Source organism: Equus quagga, chromosome 21, assembly GCF_021613505.1.
Source record: "Equus quagga isolate Etosha38 chromosome 21, UCLA_HA_Equagga_1.0, whole genome shotgun sequence".
Lineage (NCBI taxonomy): Eukaryota > Metazoa > Chordata > Mammalia > Perissodactyla > Equidae > Equus > Equus quagga.
Window position 1 is genome coordinate 35,399,917 of NC_060287.1, and position 15,523 is coordinate 35,415,439.

General features: G+C 43.3%; 1 protein-coding gene across 1 annotated transcript in view; it reads right to left on the minus strand.

Annotated features, from left to right (window-relative positions):
• Positions 1-15,523, minus strand: part of LOC124231306 (Down syndrome cell adhesion molecule) — a 579,967-nt gene that overhangs the window by 104,468 nt on the left and 459,976 nt on the right. Inside the window, exon 16 of the mRNA XM_046648016.1 lies at positions 15,324-15,394. Coding sequence (XP_046503972.1) covers positions 15,324-15,394 — 71 coding nt within the window. The remainder of the gene's footprint in view (positions 1-15,323; positions 15,395-15,523) is intronic.

The following is a 15,523-nucleotide window of genomic DNA, read 5'->3' on the forward strand; positions in this document are numbered from 1 at the left end:
TCACTGCCACTATCATTACCTAATGCTACCACCGCTTCTACCGCCTTTACCACCGTCTCTACAAAACATCACTGCCATGACCTTCAACACTTCCACCCCACCATCACTGACATTACCATCACCATCACTGTCACCACCACCGCCACCATCTCCATCACTGTCCCAGAACCAACATCACTGCCACCGCAATCACACTATCACTACCACCATCTCCACCACCACCTCCACTCGTTGAACACTTGCTTTTTACAACCAGTGTAATAGGTAAGATACATATAAATATATATAAAATCCCATTTGTCCTGACAACAACTCCAAGGAGTCTCATTATCATTCTTTATAGATGAAGAAACTGAAAGTCAAAGAGGTTAAAACATCCTCCTCAAGGTAAGCGTGGAGTTGGAATTCCAACCTAGGATTTTCTAACAGTTGTGTTTAGTCTCCACCATTCACAGAGCCTCAAATAACTTTTCTCCTTTTTGCAAAGGTTGTTAATTAAGTTTGTAAAGTTATACTAAACAAAGCATTTTTAGTCACAGAAAAATTTAACAAATATTATGAAAAGAAAGTATTATGTCTTTATGCACAAAAGCAAGCAAACAGTCTAACTATATCAGGTAAAGTTTAAGTTCTATTATTAATTTGTAGGCTAAATAGTCAGATTCGAATTTGGAGATGTTTTTACATTAAAGAAATCCTCAAGGGCATATTGAAAAACACAGATCTCTTTCTTTTTCTTTCTTTCTTTTTTTTGCTGAGGAAGATCAGCACTGAACTAACATCTGTACCAATATTCCTTTACTTTATATGTGGGTCACTGCCACAGCATGGCTGACAAGTGGTGTAGGTCCAGGTGGAGGATCCAAACCTACAAATCTGGGCCACTAAATTGGAATGTGCTGAACTTACCCACTATGCCACAGAGCCAGCTCCAAATCTTTTTTAAAAAAATCCCTAAATGCAGGAATTTTGTACATTAAGTGTAGGAAATGTTAGGGGTTGTGAGGTAAGTTTCAAAGTTTTTTGAAAGTGACCTTGGAGGCTCTTACTGAGTTGTATGGAGACAAGCCAGTGAGGGCAGAGGGTGTGGATCAGCCAAGGCACTCTAATCTGTCTGGCAATGGGCTTCATATCACCCAAAGAAAAGTTGGTACATAATACCCTTTACTCTAAAAATTGTTTTGGATGATGCCTTCAACATTTCTACTTGGAGCAGGTGTCTACTTGGAATCAAGGGAGATCGTTGGCTGGTGTATGTGGAGAAGACATCCTAGTGGGGAAGACAGTTTTAGAGCACTGCTCTCTAACTGTTCAATAGCATCAAAGAAAGATTGATGAAATGGTCAAAAATCATCATTCCCTTTCACGAAGCTAAGTGAATGTAGTTAATGGTGGGGTAGGAAGAAAGGAAAAAGAAGAAATCAGGTAGAAATCTTAAAACATATTTTGAATCTGGGTTGCATGATACTGGAGAAGACAAATTTCCTAAGAAATCACTTTGGCATCACGTCTTTATCCCCAAATCTCAGTGGTGCCTGTTGGGAGATCTGAACCTGCAGTAGTCTTTCCAGACTAATGTCCCCTGGATGTTCCTTGATGACTTAGGATCCTCTCCGACTGTTTGAATAAGCATGAAAATACCAGCTCTCTCACATTTCCCCATGTCCTGAGAGCCCTCATCAGAGAATGCTCTCCTTACTCCTTTCTACTGTCAGAACCTGCCTCCTCCTCCACGGCCAGCTCAATTTCCAACTCATCAGGAAGCTGCCTTTGGCTGCCTGCACCCAAGGAGTCCTCGCCTTCCTCTGGTCTCCAGCGGCACTCATCCATCCACCATCAGCTCAGCAAGAACTGATCACTTCCAGCTCCTTTTGTGGCCGCTGTTCCGTACAAATGTCTGGTTACCAAGCCCTTGATTGCAAACTCCGAGTGCGCAAGGATTCCCACAAACATGATTCGGATCTCGCCCACTCTCCTGTCCAAATCAGGGCTTCAGCACAGTGGACATTCTCAGAAAATGTTATTGTAGATGAAGAGAATGGTTTTAAGCATATATGAGGGGCAACAAAAGTGATGGGTAAGAATGACGTCAGTTGCAGGTTTATAATCTGATTGGATAAAGGGCGAATGTGAAGTATATAAAGATGGAAGAGATGCCTGGACTCCAGACTCATGATGTAGCTGTTGATCAGAGAGGTCTGGGTCAGGCTGTACGGAAGAAACCCTCAGGAGAACTGCGACAGCCTGGACACGTGGATTCAAGCTGCGAGCTGGCTTCCATGCCATCACTTAGTATGGCAGCCCAAGCATCATGACGGGAGATCCAGGCAGGATTCGGAGGGGTCCAGCTTCATTTCCTAAGCCCCATCAGGGAGGAAAATAGCTTCTGAAGAGCCAATTTATTTGGACAATGTCATCCATTTTTTTTCCTGCTTAAAATAAGGATTCCAGAGAGTTTGTTCACTTGTTCAGCCAACCGGTGGGTTACATATTTTTACAGTCAGGATCATTCAAGAGAGACCCATAGATCTGCAGTGTCTCACCTGGCAACCGGTCCTCTTAATGCATATTAAAGAAATACTTCGGAAAGTAGATGAAGGGAAATAACACTAAAGTGGAGGAGGACTCCCTTCTCTCTCTAGTGGGGAATTCAACAATCTGCGCCCCTTCCTGCAAGAAAATGTTGGGATTTACGGACCACTTTGACATGTGAGGGATCTGTTTCCACCTTTTCTCAAATCCCTTCGAATGTGCGAAAATTCTGAGAGAAGCCCTGACCGATTTGCTGTTATATTTCTCACGTAGAAATAAATTGATTTTCCATGTTGAATTTTACTCTTCCATCCATTTACCTTTGGATCCAGTAATGATCCTGATTTCTTTTCATTTGTCCCATTTATGTGCCATCTCTGGCACTCTCTCTCCCCTTTCCTGCCCTGGCATTTTCTTTTTTCTGCTGTAGTCTCCCTAAACAGCCTTCTTTCATCCTTCCAGCTGCCCTTTCTCCAGCCTTCAAATCCCTCCCAACCCCCACTTCCTTTAAGAAACTGTCTCTTTTGATCTCCATGACAACAGCAGCACCGTGTCAATTTATTTGTGCGGTTTGCAAGTGCCTGCATTTTACGTGTCCATCCAAATCAGCTTGCAAGCTGCCTGTGGCAGATTCTTCGCTCTTTAAAGAGATGGAAAAACAGGGGTGATGTGCAAATGCTCCTGGCACTGTGGAGGATGGGAGTGATTAGAACAGGCATCTCTTCTTCAGCAAACCACCAGCCAGGTTCTGTTTCCAGCACACTCCCCTCCCTCTTTCCACTGCAGGCAAAGAATGGACTTTGCTCAATGCCGGGATCCACCTGCTGACCAGGGGAGCTAAAATTCTGCACTGCAGAATTCTGCATTCCAAGAGCACCACCGTACTTGGGCACGTTGAGTAATTCAGTGGAAAAATGAATTGAAAATTTTCCTTTTAGATTCCTCCCAATTTACTTAAAATGTAACCTGTCCTCATTTCCCTCTTTTTTTTTTGTTTTTGAGGAAGATTAGCCCTGAGCTAACATCTCCCGCCAATCCTCCTCTTTTTGCTGAGGAAGACTGGCCCTGAGCTAACATCCACGTGCATTTTCCTCCACTTTATATGTGGGACGCCTACCACAGCACAGCTTGCCAAGTGGTGCCATGCCCGCACCCGGGACCTGAACCGGCAAACCTCAGGCTGCCAAAGTGGAACGTGCAAACTTAACCACTGCGCCACTGGGCTGGGCCCTCATTTCCCTCTTATTGTAGGGGTGGGGGACTGCCTTTTTCATCCTTGTGTAATTCCTCCAGCTCCTTCACTGCTCGCCAACGTAGACAGCAGCTACTCAATAACTTGTTCAGCGGAGGAGTGCATTCGATTTTACAACCGTGCACTGGGGGCCTATTCTGTACAAGGCTCTGTGGGCAGGGCAGACATACAGTCCCTCCGCCATGAAAGAGCGGGAGGCTTGTGGTGCTGAAAGTTTGCACAGGGTCCTATGGGAGGGAAAAGTGAGCAGAGGGATTCCCAGAGAAGCGGACACTTCATCTGAGCTGAAAGGAAGACCAGCCTCTGCTGAGGAGGGGGCAACATCACAGGAAAGCAGTCAGCACACACAGCTGCCCTGGGTGAGAGGACAAGAGATGCCCAGGGATGGAGAACAGCTCGGAGTGACCCTTCAGGGAGGTATCTGTGGTGATTGTGGGGCTGAGGGATGGCGGGAGTGTAGAGGAGGTTAGGCAAACACCCAGAACCTCTGAATGAGAAACACTCTGTGGTGAGGGGGCTGGCAATCCACGTTTTAACAAGCCCTCCAGGGGATTCTGGTGTACTCTCAAGTCTGAGAACCACTGTGGTTGTCATTGGGGTGTCATTAAAAGGTTTAGAATTGCCCTCACTTGGGATGGACTAGTCAGTTAAAAAGTGATGGCTGTGCCTTCTCTGATTTTTCGGGTCACCAATAACCCATTTTCCTGGTGTCTTTGCAGAACAAAAGGATTGAATGCAAATAAGACTGCAAGACCACTGTGGTCCCTCAAGCCACACAGCAGCAAGGGGACTCTCTTCACATGGTGGCTTGTTTGGAGGGAGACCAACTGCCTTACTGGACAGAACACTGCTGTGGCTCCGTAGCCCCCGTGGATATCATGGCAGAGCAGCCTCTCTACATGAATGGACAATGGACTTCAAGGGAGAAGAGATGTTTTACATCGCCTCAAAACACATTTTCATTCTTGCCTCTCTCCTTAGAGTTGCATTACACTAAATATACTATCTATTTCATAGGTCTTATACAAGCAATTTGCATGGCCCTATGGCTACCTCCCCCAAAATATTGTCCATTGAGGGGTTGGGAAAGAATTAGGGGACCACATGTTATGAAATAAAAAAAAAAATGGACTCATGAGCTGAGAATGAGACATGCTTAGAACAAAGGGAGCTATTCAATTCAGGTGTGAGAAATAATGATGAATGGCAGAATGTTTGAACTACACTACCTTGAGAGGCCAAGAACTTTGACTTGTAGCCAACAGTCACTGTATTCTAGTCAGACTTGGCAGCTGAGAGGGAGATGGCAGCCAAGGGGGTGTGTCAGCTTGGAACACAAAGTCGAATTTCAGAAACAGGTACTTAGAATGTTATGGAATGAAATTGAGATTAACTACCGCAAAACAGGACTCCATTTATTCAATTGCTAAACTGTAGAAATGGCTCCCATTTCATTCATTCACTCATTCATTCATTCATCTAACCAGTAAACATTTGTTGAATAGCTACTCTTGCCGGGCCCCTCTTTTTTCTGAATTTTGTTGTCTTTTGCATAGCACACTGTCTGGTAGCCACATAGTGCATTTCTCATCATACATAAAGGCTGAACCAGTGGTTTCTGCCAATGACCTAAGAAAGGAATTCATGGCACATTCACAGACTAGGGTTAGTTTTGTATATATCCGCACCGAGAAGGCGTCTCCAGGAATATCCTTCGCCTAATGTCAAGGTCTCCAGATGTCATGACTCCTTCTTAAGGTTCCATTGCCAACTCAGGTAGTTGGTGAAGATGGGGAGGTGGCTGCCACAGCTCAATGAAACCAGAGACGACTTCCGAGAATAGAGTTGGTCAGAAGGGTGATGGCTCAATGTCCCAGTGTCTAGAAGTGTAGTCAGTCACAGGGAAGTGGCAGGGAGAGTGGAAGTGCCCTGGGTTCCAACCAAGGAAAGAGCAGGGAGAGAATGAGGAGGGGGGCTATGGAAGTTTCCTGGGTCAAAAGGGAGTGTAGCCAAGGTCCAGCCAGGAAAGAATCTATCTGGAGGCTGTGAGGTTTTGGGAGACTGGTCCAGTTTGCACATCTAAGTCTACAGGTGATGGGGATTTAGAGGGCAAGGAGTTTTGTTTTGGATGCCAAGAGGGAGTGTGTACTAGCCAGTGAGCATCAGGCTGGGGTCCCAACTATTTAGTGGTAGCTGGGTGATCCCAAAGGGCTCGGCTCCTTCCATGCAGATGGGGGGACCCAACCTGGAGTAGCTCCCCCTCAGGTAATGTGAGCTCCTAGAGATGGCAGAGTGGCCAAGGAGAGGGGGGGCTGACCCATTAAAAGGCCACATAGATCTGGGGAGGACACGGTTGACCCAGATATGTTAAGTAAGAGCAAAAGGCAGGATTTCCAATGACAGGAAGGCTCTGTAAAGGGATGACCTGCCACAACCATATGCAGGGCTGCTGCTGTGACAGTCTTTGTAACTTCTGCTAAGTAGGGTCTGTCCAGAAGAACCAAAGAAGATCTGAGGCTCAGAAGAACCTGCTCAATGAAAGGAAGGCTCTAAATTCACACTTAAGAACAGTTTCTCAATGCTTTAAATCTCAGCACAAAGAGCCAGTTACTAACAGGAAGCTGTTTGTGACGTATTTCAATTGTACGTGGCTATTTCCCCAGGTACCCTCTTGATTCAGTGAAGTGCGGTTGACAAACTATGGTCCTGGGGCCAAGGCTGTTTGACCACTTGTTTTTATATATCCCTCTTAGCTAAGAATATATATACTTTTTACATTTTTCAGTGGTTGCAAAAAATCAAAAGAAGATTTTGTGACATGTGAAAATTACATGAGCTTTAAATTTCAGCGTTCCCGGGTTAAGTTTTGTCAGAGCTCAGCTGCATTCACTCATTTATGTATTGGCTGTGTCCACTTTTGTGCTACAATGGCAGAGTTAAGACAGAGACATTATGGCTCACAAAGATGAATGTATTTACTCTCCGGCCCTTGACGGAAATAGTCTGTCAACCCCTGTAGGACACAGTGTGGATCAAAGCCACATGCAGGGTGGAGTTCACTGGGTGGGCTGAGGATGGGGGTGGAGTGGAAGTGGGAGGAGAGGCAGGGTTGGAGAAAAGCCAGCATCTGGGCCAAGTGTTTGATGGAGTCAGTTCCCCTCCTTGCTGGGATGGCAAAGTTCTAACTTGTGTTCTATCAGAAGAAGACAAGTAATGTCTGCATCAATCGTGGGCCTCTGGTCACGGATTTAATATCTGCCACCTGCACCTTAGCGATGATTTAAGCGTAGGATGGCATTGCTCCTATACAGCTACTTACCTCTGTCTCTTATCTGTACTTGGGAATGAAAGGCACCAGCCTCAACCAAAGGAATTCAAGGCATCAGCATCATGAATGGGTAATGGAAGAGAGGGAGATTGAAAAAGTGTCTGATAGGCTACTCTGCCCTCTCAGGAACATGCTAGAAGCATTTGGACCAAATGTTCTGGTTCTGAAACGGGGGATGCTCCTGACACAAGCCCAAACACATGCAGAGAGAGTCACAGATTCTGCACAGACCCCCGGAAGGGACAGAACACACCCCCCACATCAGACCTTCCTTCTTTGGGAATTCACACTGCTGGAAGTTAATAAGAGTATGTCTCCTCCTGAATTCTTCTGCTATTTATATAAAAACAAGGCTTGTTTCCAACTTTGGATTGTGACTGCCAGGGAAAACAGGAATGATCAGATACTTTTAAGAGGCAGCATAGTTTTATTTCCTATATTTCTGTGATTACTCAAAGCACACAGAACTTTTATTTTCAGTTGTAACTTAAAACTTTCAAAAGAATGTCCTAGTGGGAGGAATCCATCACAGGAATTGAAAGAATGTGAACTTATTTTCCCAACTTTTTAATACACAGAGAAGTTTGGCCTTTAAAAAGCTATAGAAGATCACCTGAAGTAGACTTAGTGGGTTACATCTTAGTGGATTAAGTTAAACGTATTTGCATTAGTGACATGAATCTGAAAGCATATATTGTGTTTTTCTGTTCTGCCTCATGTTGCCATAAAAATAGACTGTGGAGATTAGATGCAGAGGTGTCTCCTAGGGCAGCTTGCTCATGCTGTCCTGGCTGGAGTTCTTCCTGCAAAAGACCCTGAACAACTTGGTCCAGACTAGTCATAAAGGATAAACATAACACCCTATTTCTTCCCTCCCCTTAGGAGACAATGTCATGAAGTAGCAGATGTCATTCAATGCCTAGGTAATTCTTGATTGGACATAGGTTTTCCCTTTTTTTTCTTTGATTTTTCATCCTAACATCTACGCCTTGTTTAGTAACTTATCCACATTATTTGATTTCTCTAAGATGGCTAATGTCATTAGCAAGATGGCATAGTGATGACTGTCTAAGAAAATTAGGCACATTAAACTGTATACTCGTTCATTCACTCCGTTGATAGATGCCATTCAACTCATTTATAAAACTCAATGCAACAGTCACGTTGATTTGATCTTCCAATTTCTCTGTGAAAAGTGGAGTCAGTATTTTATGAGAACCAGCAAAACTATACATGAGACAGTCTTTTGAATACTTTTCTTGAACTTACTACCTATCCATCTATTATTAGATTATTTAAAATAAAACTTTTATTTATTTATTTACTTTTGTCGGGCCAATTTTACAGTATTTACATTCCTGGGAGGTATTTGTTACTGGGCTGTCCAGAGCCATCAGAAGGGCAAGATCCAGGGTAGAGATCAAAATCAAGGTTGTTATTCAAAGGACCAACCTATGGAAGGATTCTAAAGTGCTCTCATCTCCTCCCCCCTCCATGGTTATCAAGTCAGTGCTGTGAGATGAGTAGGATAAGAACATGCCATGAACATGTGCTCTGATTTATTTATCTATGATATAATGAAAAGCACACTCAGACTGGAACTAATGAAAAGGGTTTGAGTTTCGGCAATGACTAATAGAGTAGCTTGCTCGAGGTCATTTTTATTAGGTGTAGAGATGGCAGTAATATCAAATTTTCCTGAAGTTTAATCCAGTGCTTTTAATACTATATAAAGTATTCTCATTATATGCTCTTCACTTGCCGTAGATGCATTTCACTTATGCTAATACTACTTAATGCATAATCTAATGAGATAATGTCAAGTTATAGTTTTACATATACTCTTCATTTTTCACTGTAAATACTATATATTCATACATTTATGTCCCTGTAGGGTTTCATGGCTAAAATTATACACAGTGTACTTAATAGACAATTAAGTAATTTTCAATATTATTCTGAACATAAATTTTATCCTAATGTCTCAATTTCAGAACCTAAACCATTTGTAAAATGTGATGTTGGTGTACCAAATACACACCCATGGCTGGTCATCAATAAATTTCTAAAATGTTCTTTTAGTTGCAACTTCATGGTTCCTACTCATTACTGTTATTTGCGTTTCTGATAATATGTTCTCTAAGTCAAAGCAAAAATATCATCCTTGCCTCCTAACTTACTGTAACCTGACAGTTTATAACCTGACAGTCGTAAAAGAGAACAATGAAAGTGCCTGCCCTCTGTTGTCTTGTACTGTGCTTGGTTCATCCAGGCTCAGAGTGAAGCTTTCAAAAGAAACCATCTGAAAGGATTGCCAGCTGATGAACAGAGATGGCCTTGGTCCTAGTCTTTAGTCCAAGTTCAGTTTATGTCCTGTCAGGGTCAATTAGCTGGAGAGGTACAGCCTTTTCACTGGAGTTGAATGGAGACATGCCTCCAACGCTGAGACCTGGCTAACCTCTCTTCCCAGCATGCCTGTGTGTCAGACCTGGATCCCACCCTCTTGGCACCTGAGCAGCCTCTGGAAAGGTGGCCAGCATCTTCACTTTGAGGCTGAGAACCAAGAGAACTGCTTGCTGGGTTGGGAGGCCAGCCAGGACCCTTTGAGCAGGCCAGCTGGCAGCTCTGCTCTGGGACAGAGACCTGGAGTCCTTAGAGAAGGCCCATCACATGGGTACACCAAGAGAGCGAATGCAACGGAGAGATGGAGAGAGATGCAGAAGATATACCAAGTCAAGCAAATAAGCAATCAATGGTTTTACTAAAGGGATCTGCGTATTTTATATACACTCCTTTCCAGGGAGTCCAGAGGTTTCCAAAGGAAGAGGTACCCCCACTTGATATGAATATTTTAACATATACGTGAACAGTGGGAGTGCTTCCTGTATTTATTTAACAAGTATTTACTGCTCTCTTACGGAGGATGTAATGAACAAACAAAGTATCCCCTCTCCCCTCACAGAGCTTCCAGTCTGGTCAACTGTAAGAAGTTGAGAGAGAATAATCCTACTTTACCTGGGTGACTAAGACGTTCTGAAATCAGTTTGCATTTCTCTTCTCTTGCTATAGCGGGAAGAGGTCGGACTTGCTAATACGAGAAGGGCTGACAATTCCTTAAATATTTGTAAGACATCTTGGTCATCTGGGTTTTTAATAAAGCTGCTGTAAATCCAACTCTAGAACCAATTGATTAGCTCATCAAAGAAATCTAAACTTTTGCAATTTTTCATAGCCTAAGGATTAAAGTGAGAAAAAAATTAAATAAAATTAATTTCAAGGCAACCCTTTTGAATTTCAACTGATTAGGAACAAAGGGTGTCGATTTACTTCTCAAATTACGCTAAGGATAAGTTTACAATTTGGAAAGAAAATGGTAGCAGGTAGAATGTACCTCTTGCCTATTTTCTCTAACTTTAATGGGATTGGGTAAAATTTATAATATGAGGTTGGCAGGAGAGGAAAATAACTATTTGTCAAAACTTACTATGCACGAGCCACAATCTCGGCCCTTCATAGGAATTAGTTTATCGATGGCTAAGAAGCCCATGAGACACAGTCAGACAGCCCGGGTGGAGGTCCTTGATCTGACAGCCATGAGTCCTTAGATCTTGAGCAAGTCCTTCTGACTTCAGGATCCCCTCCGTACAAAACTGAGTGCACCCAGTGCACAGATCTAGAAATAATGCACAATCTAAAGACTTGAGCACAGTGCCCGCAGAGAGCAAACGCACAGAAAGATAACTTTCCCGGGAACCCCTGCCAGGAAACACCATACTAGAAAGCACTCTTTTTCCAATGTGCTGTGCCATTTCTTGGAGGTGTAGGGGTTTAAATGCAGGAGTCAAGTGGAGCCTGAAGTTTATTAAACCCTTACGATGAAGGTCGCTGGCAATAGAGCAGTTTTGTTTTTAAATGGCAGACTAAGCCATTTTCCCATTGTATGAGCTCATCTCTGAAACATATAATTGATTGTAAGGATGCCTCAATTAGCTGTAATTATTGGGGCTTATGGAGATGTGATGTTCTAGTTAAAAGTATTCCTCAGATTACTGAAATTTAATTCAATGCCTAAATCTTCAATTTTCATATTTTATGGAAATCGTGCATCTCTTCTGCAAAGCTTCTCATTCTAAATAAAATCTTGGCCAGAGGGTGTGATACTGAGGGGTAAGAAAGTGGTAAAATCCTTCTCAGGATTTTTATCCTGAGTCGTCAGTTTGACAATTGTTTTCAGCACTGCAATATTTAAGTAATCGAAAATTTCATATTTTCAGGATAGCCCATGGCTCTAAAAAGATTTCTCATTCAAATCAAAACAAATCAAAACATTTACATGGTTTTGTCCTCAAAATCTCTGACTTTAATTGCATTCTCTGGATAAATGTTTTGAGATATCTATAATAATTAAGTATTCCAAATACTGAAGGGTTTATTTTATGAGCACACGCAAATAGCAGTCAGTCAAACTGTCCTTCATTTGTATGAAATGAGATCAGTTGATTCTGAGACTGACCAGGAAAGAAGGTGACAGGCATTGTCAAAAGAGGCTTGTTCTGTCAGTATTTTTACACCAGGAGATAGACTAAAATCGGAATTTTCTGAAAAACCAAAAAATTCTCTTTTAGTCTTACAATTTTCAGGTACTTAAATATATTATCAATAAGCTGTAGTTTTAAATAGTTTTTCTGAATTTGAATAACCCCAGCAAAAGCATGTAGTAAATCGTATCAGCTTACGCAAATCCTTTTGTTTTCCAAAAGGTGTCGAGCAAGTTAGAAAATGAATCTTTATTATCTTTTACTTTACTTTTATTTTATTTAGAACCAGTTATGTTTTCTCTTGAGTTCCTATTTAGGCACTGCTTAGCATTTTTATTTAACTCAAAATATGTAAAAATACTTAAGCGCCCTTCAGGGCCCTCATCTTGCGTAACATAGACAATTAAATGTGGCGCGAGTTCTTGGACATCTTCCTGTGGGCTTACAATTGAAGTGAAGTGCAGATGTCCATCTCCTCTAAAACATATCACAAATTTATTGGACCATGACTGCCATTTACTTGTCAATAAATTGTAGTAGAAAGCCAGGTGTAAAGTGATTGGTCTGTCTGATACCCCGAGCATGGGTCACATCTTTGGGTGTCCACCATCACATGCTCCGGGGTATTTCACTGTAGCGTGAATTACACCCTCGCTGTATTCAGTAGCCTGGTGTTTGGAGATTCTAACAGCTGGGATGCCTTCTCCATGGCGTTTCTGAAAGACGTAATGCTTCAGAGGCTAGTGTGATATGGAGAACACTTGTCATTCCCAACTTACATAGGCACACATTCATCCATCCATCCATTCACTCACTCATTCATGCAAACCTGCCAGCCACTGGGATCAAAGATGAAGGAGACACTCCCCACCTCTAAGGAGCTCACAGAACAGCAGAGGAGATGCAACCAAACGATCTGTAGAAACCATGTGACGGGAGCCTCGCTGAGCTACCACCACGAGTAATGAGTAACATGAGAATGAGACAATTGATTCCACTGCGGAGATTCATACATCTTCACAGAGAATCATGTAGGACCAGAGTGTTGGGTAAGCGGGACTAGACAGGAAGAGGGGGGATGTTACAAACAGTGTGAGCAGTGACATGGAGAAGGGGAGAAGACGACAGCTGTGGGCACCTGCATGGTCCCTTATAGCTAGGGAAAGATGGGGTGACAAACCTGACATGGGGTGTTACAGCCTGATGTTGAATGGCGTAGAGTGTCCTTTGGCTTTTGGTCTGTATTCAGTGGGCCATGGGCAACTTTGCCAGACTTGAAAATTAAAAATATTGAAACGTTCCTTTGGTGAAAGAAATAAATAAAAAGGGAAAGTTGTTTATTTTCTTCAAGAGAAGGTGTATTTACGGAAGCATTGCTTGTACAATGATAATTAAACAACTTTAACATCTGTCCTGAATGTTAGAGAAAGGCTGCCAAGGCGCGTCTGACGTTTAAGAGGCTTAGCCTCTAAAATGGCTGTTTTCCCACCCAAACCCTGGAGCAATCCTCCTTTCTGTCTCATATCTCTCCATTGAGTGCAACTTTTCCTTCCGATCAGTTGTCCTGTGACCCTGAATGAATTTCTGTCTCAGTCCTACAGCTCCCGATATATTTCCATCCTGGCTGACCAATGTGGGGCTCTCTCTTTGGGCTCATGGGATTTCTCCCTCTTTCTTTACTTCCTTCTTTCTTCTCCTTTGCTGTCAGTCACCTTATATAAAATGTAAATATGGAACTTTTACACCACAAAACAAAGGCATATTGTATGCAGCATACTGTAATTTACCTATCGTGTAAATTACGGACAGGAGCATACAAGTTGGTTGAGTCAGTGCTGCACTTTCATTACATAATCAGGCCAATGTGAATCGACAAGCCAATGAATGGGCAGCCCTTACCTCATTCAATCAGTTAAATCACCGCCATATCCGTCCGTGCACTGACAGGCCAGGCAACAACGGCCTGCTACTCTGAGATAAATCACCGTTCCGTGAACAGACTATTACAATCAGCTCATGATCTAATGGGAGCCAGGTATCCTTTTAATTGCCTACAACACGTTCATCCTTTTGACGTTAAGAAGAAATTTAACTGCAATTTACTGACTTTTGCTGCTGTTTTTAACAGAGAGAAAAGGATGGAAAGCCTTTTTAAAGCCTCGTTAAGTTTCCATTCTTAGTTATAAGAGCTCCGTAGATGGACACCTGTTTCACGCAGGACCCAAAAAGCTTTAGGGGCCACGGTAATGGCTGGTCTTTTTCAGTGGCAAAAGGTAAGAGAAAGCGGAAGGCCAGTGGGTGGAACTTGAGAGTCTTTAATTCGAGACAGAGTGAGTCAGCGTTCCTTTTGTAGAGTGGCCGGCTTCGGACGGAGTTATGGCATGCTGTGTGCCTTTCATTACAAAGTGTGTGATGCTCACAGCTGGCGGATGAGCTCACAAAGAGGAAGGACACCCCTCCCCACACTGCTCAGCCTGTGCTGTCTGAGTGGCTACACAGTCATGGCATACTGCCGCTGGAATCGCAAGTGTACAAAGCTGATGCAAACGGGCTTGCTGCATTAACATGTGCGAACACCAAGGGTGGTATCCACCCCAACAATGAAAATCCGTTTTTGTTACAGACACTGGCCGCTTTATGTTAGAGCTGATACTAGAAGGAAAAACCCAACAACAGGCGCAACGGATTAGGTTTTTAGGTGACAAGGGGTGTGAGACTTGAAGCCCTGCTTTCTTCTCTGAGTGAGAATGCAGAAAGAAGATGAGGAAAGAGGTAAGAAGAAAACCCATGTGAGGAGAGAAATCTAGAACTGGAAGAGCAAGTGCAAGTTTACAGAAGTTTTCACCCAACAAGAGGACTCTAGATAAAATGGAATTCGGCCTAAGGTAGTTAGTTCCAAGAGCACGTTGGGAGGATGACTGATTCCCAAGGCAGCTTCACCCACCAGACAGGTGACTTCAAAATCACTAGGGCAGAGGTGCCTAACGCTCCAGAACATAAATCAACACCGCTTCCTTCACTGAGAACATTTTGCTGTGAAAAACATGTTGCCAGACAAAACAGTGTGCTGTGTGGTGAGGTGTTTTGCATTGAGGCTCAGACGTTCTCTCCCAGCAACTGGCGACAAGCCCTTGGCTGGCCAGCAGCCAGTCTGCATCCGAGGGCCACACTTGAGGTACCACTGCCTCAGACAGCAGCTGGTTCAGCGGCCCACCTCACTGGGAGGAAATGAAGGGGTGTGCTCGAGGACACAGCGAGCTAGTGGCACGGCAAGGACTTCTCTCCTTTCTGCCAGTTCAGTGGACTATCTGCCATACCATGATGTGCCATTTAGGAAAAGCAAGTGGAAAATGTTTCTGCTGGAATGAAATTAGCGAGTGCAGTCAAGCACATCCGTGTCACTACTTGTGTCGAGACAGCACTGAGGACCAATCAGGATTCAAAGAATAAAAACAAGACACAACAACAGCCCTCTCTGTGGATACAGAAGGTGCTGTCAAATTATCCAAGATGTAGCTACAAATGCTGGATTTTAAAAAAGGGCCTTTAATGTAATTTCGCAAAACAAAAGTTTTATAAAACGTTAGCCTCTTGGCATCATAACACTTAGCGTGAGTGAAGCACTCACCCCCATGGGAAAAGTGCCAAGAATACAAGTGTTTACTTGGTTTACCTTCCAGGTGACCCTGATGCTCTGAGATGATATGGGCTCCAGGTGAACTTCTTGAGGTGGGCCATCAGGAGCTGTAGAGATCAAAACCCACAGGCTGGTTAGAAATGGTTCCAGAGTGGAATGAAACCTATACAACAATGCACAGGTCAGGAAGACAGGCCACAGCAGCACAGAGAAGCATGTTTTCAGCTTTAGTGGGC